General features: G+C 37.6%; 1 protein-coding gene across 1 annotated transcript in view; it reads left to right on the top strand.

Annotated features, from left to right (window-relative positions):
* ADSS2 (adenylosuccinate synthase 2) overlaps positions 1–4,231 on the top strand; it is a 67,120-nt gene that overhangs the window by 24,632 nt on the left and 38,257 nt on the right. Inside the window, exon 4 of the mRNA XM_006157231.3 lies at positions 243–293. Within this exon, the coding sequence (XP_006157293.1) occupies positions 243–293 (51 nt within the window). The remainder of the gene's footprint in view (positions 1–242; positions 294–4,231) is intronic.

The raw sequence follows: 4,231 nt of genomic DNA, 5'->3' as shown, positions 1-4,231 counted from the left end.
CGGCGCAGGGCCTGCTCCCAGAATTCTTGTATGTGGATATGACTGGTTTGAGTTTTGACCTATTTATAGCAAAGCATCTGGAAAGATAGAGCACGAGTGAGAGTATATAGAATGAATAGCAGGTGAGAAAATGCTTTGCTGCAGTACAAACATTTGTAGACATTGTATTTCTAATTAAGGTTCAAAAATTAAAAATGTATTATGCAAAATAATTTAATATATATATTTCCCATTTCTTCTAGGTCTAGAAGGCTGGGAGAAAAGGCTTATCATATCTGACAGAGCTCATATTGGTAAGGAGGCCATACTATCTTACCAGAAATTTATTCATTGAAAGCATTTAACAGCCAATTTTGTTTTTTATTTTTACTTAACCTAAGTAAGGTAGATTATAATAATTGAGTGCCAAAAATGGTAATTTTTTTTTTCTTTTGACAAGGACTGAAATTTGCCTGTTTGAAGAAGAGGTTAGCTAAGCAAATGAAGGATATAAGCAGTATTTTCTGAGATACCTCTGTTGTTTTGAAACATAAGCTGCATCAACATAAGAAAGAGCATTTACTTATACATTAATACTTATGCAGTAGTAAGTCTACCAATTGGTAGATCTTTAGAACGGCTATGCCTAAAATGTAGTAATTTTTAAATGATTCAGACTAGCCTTCTCTTTGTCTAGTTAGAGAAAACTGGATTCTAAAATTAAGTTCAAGCATGACCAATAAATTTGGTGTTTTCTTCCCTGTCGTTATCCTATTTTTGAACTGATAGAACTACTAATTAGCAGAGACACGATTAAGAGACAGTAACTGGTCTGGCTCCCATTTTCCTTGGGGGGGGTGATTTCTCATTCTCCTTCTCTGGCGGGCACACGTACCCTATAGAGAAAAAAAAAAAGTAATAACCAGGAAAAAGAAATAAGAACTATAAACATGTAAGAAACTTCTATATGGGGACCAGCAGTTGGCATAATGTCTATGTCGCTGGACTCCCACGTAGTCGACCATAGTTCAAGTCCTGGACCCGGTGGCTTAAACTCATGCCGGGTATGTGTGCTACATGCCCAAGATCCTGAGAAGAGAATGGAGGAGAAGGGATTGTGGGGTGGTCAACCCCCTTGGGGGATGATTTCTCACTTTCTGTATCTGTTTCTCTCTGTCTTTCTGGCGCTCATAGGCCCTAAAGCAAGAACCTTCTCAAAAAAAAAAAAGAAACTTCTATATGACTGATACAGACTCTTAAGTTGTATTTGAATATGCATGTGTCCTGAGGAAATAGCTGCTCTAGTTTTAGCACTGAGCTCTATTTAAAAGGCAGCCTCATTATGGTTCTTAAAGCATTTCTTAGCCCCTGAGTACAAAGGTCAGAAGATAGTGCCTCAGATAACAGACACAGACTTGCCTCCTGTGTAGTCTTAGTAACCTAATAAAATAACTTATTTGAAGTAAACTATATCGAATTAGCATACAGTTTTTATGTGAAAATGTCTTCTTTATCGAATTAGCATACAGTTTTTATGTGAAAATTTTTTCTTCATTACATTGTTTGCTACAGGCCTCTTAATCTAAAATCTGAAAAGAACAAAGTTTTATATTCACCGATAACCCTTTTAATATATCCTATGTGAGTAGACTGCTCATCTTTGTACTTAAGACTTTGAGTACTGTCAGTACAACTAGATAAAACATATAGAATACTTCCATATTTTTCATAAAACAAAATAGGGCTTGTGAGTAATTTATATTTTATCTAACTATTTAAACTATGAAGATATTAATCATCACTAATACTTGTATTGACATGAAACATTTTATATCCCCAGAATATTTAATAGCATGGTTACATAATCAAGACAAAAAAGAAAAAAAGCTTTACAGTTGTAAATGATAACATGAAATTTGTGTGAAGGCCAAAGAGTTTTTTTGCTTTTTAGAAGAAAAAGTTTGTAAGTCTGTTTGTATGTCTGTTGTCCTTAATAAGTTTCTGATTTTAAAAATGGTTATTGGGGCCGGCAGGTGGCATGGTGGTTGGGGGCACTGGACTCTCACATGACCGACTGTGGTTCGAGTCCTGGACCTAGCGGCTTGCTTTCTCATTTTCTCTCTTTTTCTAACTCTGTCCCTCTCTGGTGGTCTAATTACAAAATAAATAAATGAAGTTAAATAAAAATTCTTTAAAACAAAGGTTATTAGCTTATATTAGAACTTTTATACATCATCACTACAGTGGCTACACTACACTATAATGTAGAAAGCAGTATAGTGGGTTTTTTTGTTTTGTTTTTTTAACAGGAGAAACAGAGAGAAAGTGAAAAACCACCAACCCTGCGGGGTATGGCCATGCCATAATCCCTTTTCCTCCACTCTCCTCACAGGATCATGGGCACCTAAACACATGCACCCAGCTTGAGTTTCAAGCTGCTGGGTCCAGAACTCAAACCATGCTCAACAGTATGGGAGTCCAGCACCTTTTTTTTTTTTTTTTTGAGAGGTTTTTGTTATAGGGTGCTTGCACTCGCCAGAGAGACAGAAAGCGAGAGATAACCCCTCCAGGGGGGGGGTGGCTACGCCACAATCCCTTCTCCTCTCGGGATCTTGGGCATGCAAACACACGCGCCCAGCATGAGTTTAAGCCACTGGGTCCAGGACTTGAACCGCGGTCGGCTACATGGGAGTCCAGCGACATAGCCATTATGCCAACTGCTGGTTCCTGAAGTACCTCTTAATAAATATTGTGAGAATTTACCAACTCCAGACCAGCTCTTCAAGAAATTTAGAAAGGAGTACTATATCAAGAAAACTAAAGAGAGACAGACAGCAATAAGAGAACTACCAGGAATATGGCCAACTTGATGGTAGGGACAAGTCTGGAAATATCAATAACAGCATTGAATGTTAATGGATTAAAAATCAGAAACCTTCCATCGGCTGCCTACAAGAAACCCATCTCATGGATAAAGACATACATAGACTAAAAGTGAAGGGATGGAAAAAGGTATTCCATACAAATGGAAACCAAAAAAGAGCAGGAGTTGCTAAACTGATTTAGACAAAATAGGCTTCAAGACAAAAACCATAAGAAAAGACAAAGAAGGACATTATATAGTAGTAAAAGGGCTAATTCCCCAAGAAGATATAATGCTTATAAATATCTATGCACCTGATTCAGGAGCACCCAAATATGTAAAGGAAAGACTGTTAGATCTAAAAGGAGAGATAGACAGTATCACTATAATTGTTGGAGATCTCAACACCCCATTATCTCCTTTAGACAGGTCAACAAGACAAAAAATAAGAAAGAGACTCAGGACCTCAATGATACCATAAATCAGATGGACTTGATAGAAATCTATAAAACTTTCCACCCTAAAAACACAAAATATACATTTTTCTCAGCCCTGCATGGTACTGTCTCAAAGATTAATCACGTGATAGGCCACAAAAACCAGCCTTTACAGATTCAGAGGCAGAAACTATATCTAGCACCTTCTCTGACCATGATGGAATTAAACTTGTTGTTAATCTCAGGAAAAGCCCTCAAAAAGGAAAACCTCTTTAGCAGATGGTGCTGGAAAAACTGGGTATCCACTTGCAGAAAGATGAATCTGAACCTCTGTCTGTCACCATTAACAAAAATCAACTCAAAGTGGATCAAAGATCTAAACCTAGGACTGTAAACTATAAAACTACTGATGGAAAACACTGAGGGGACTCTGGGAGACATTGGGGTAGGCAAAAACTTCTTAAGGAAGACCCCCAAAGCACAGGCAATACTCCTCCAAATAGACAGGTGGGATTACATCAGATTTAGGAGTTTCTGCACAGCAGAGGACACTGTAACTAGTGTAAATTGACAAACCTTCGAATGGGAGAGAATTTTTGTTGACTATGCCTCAGGTAAGGAACTGATAACCAGAATACACAGGGAACTCAAGCAATTTACCCAGAAGAAAATGATTAATCCAATTAAAAGATGGGAATAAGAGCTGAGTAAACAACTCTCTAATACATACAAACAGCCAAAAAGCATATGAAAAAATACTCAGCATCCCTCATTGTAAGGAAGATGCAGATCAAACCACAATGAGATACCACCTAACCCCAGTCAGAATGGCAAAGATTAAAAAAACAAATAATGATAAGTGCTCGAGGGGATGTGGTGAAAGGGAAACACTCTTACACTGTTGGTGGGAATGTAAATTTGTCCAGCCACTGTGGAGAACGATATGGAGGGT

Source organism: Tupaia chinensis, unplaced genomic scaffold (assembly GCF_000334495.1).
Source record: "Tupaia chinensis unplaced genomic scaffold, TupChi_1.0 Scaffold000532_1, whole genome shotgun sequence".
NCBI classification, from domain to species: Eukaryota; Metazoa; Chordata; class Mammalia; order Scandentia; family Tupaiidae; genus Tupaia; species Tupaia belangeri.
The sequence above is the reverse complement of the archived record's forward strand: the minus strand, read 5'-3'. Positions and strand labels throughout refer to the sequence as shown.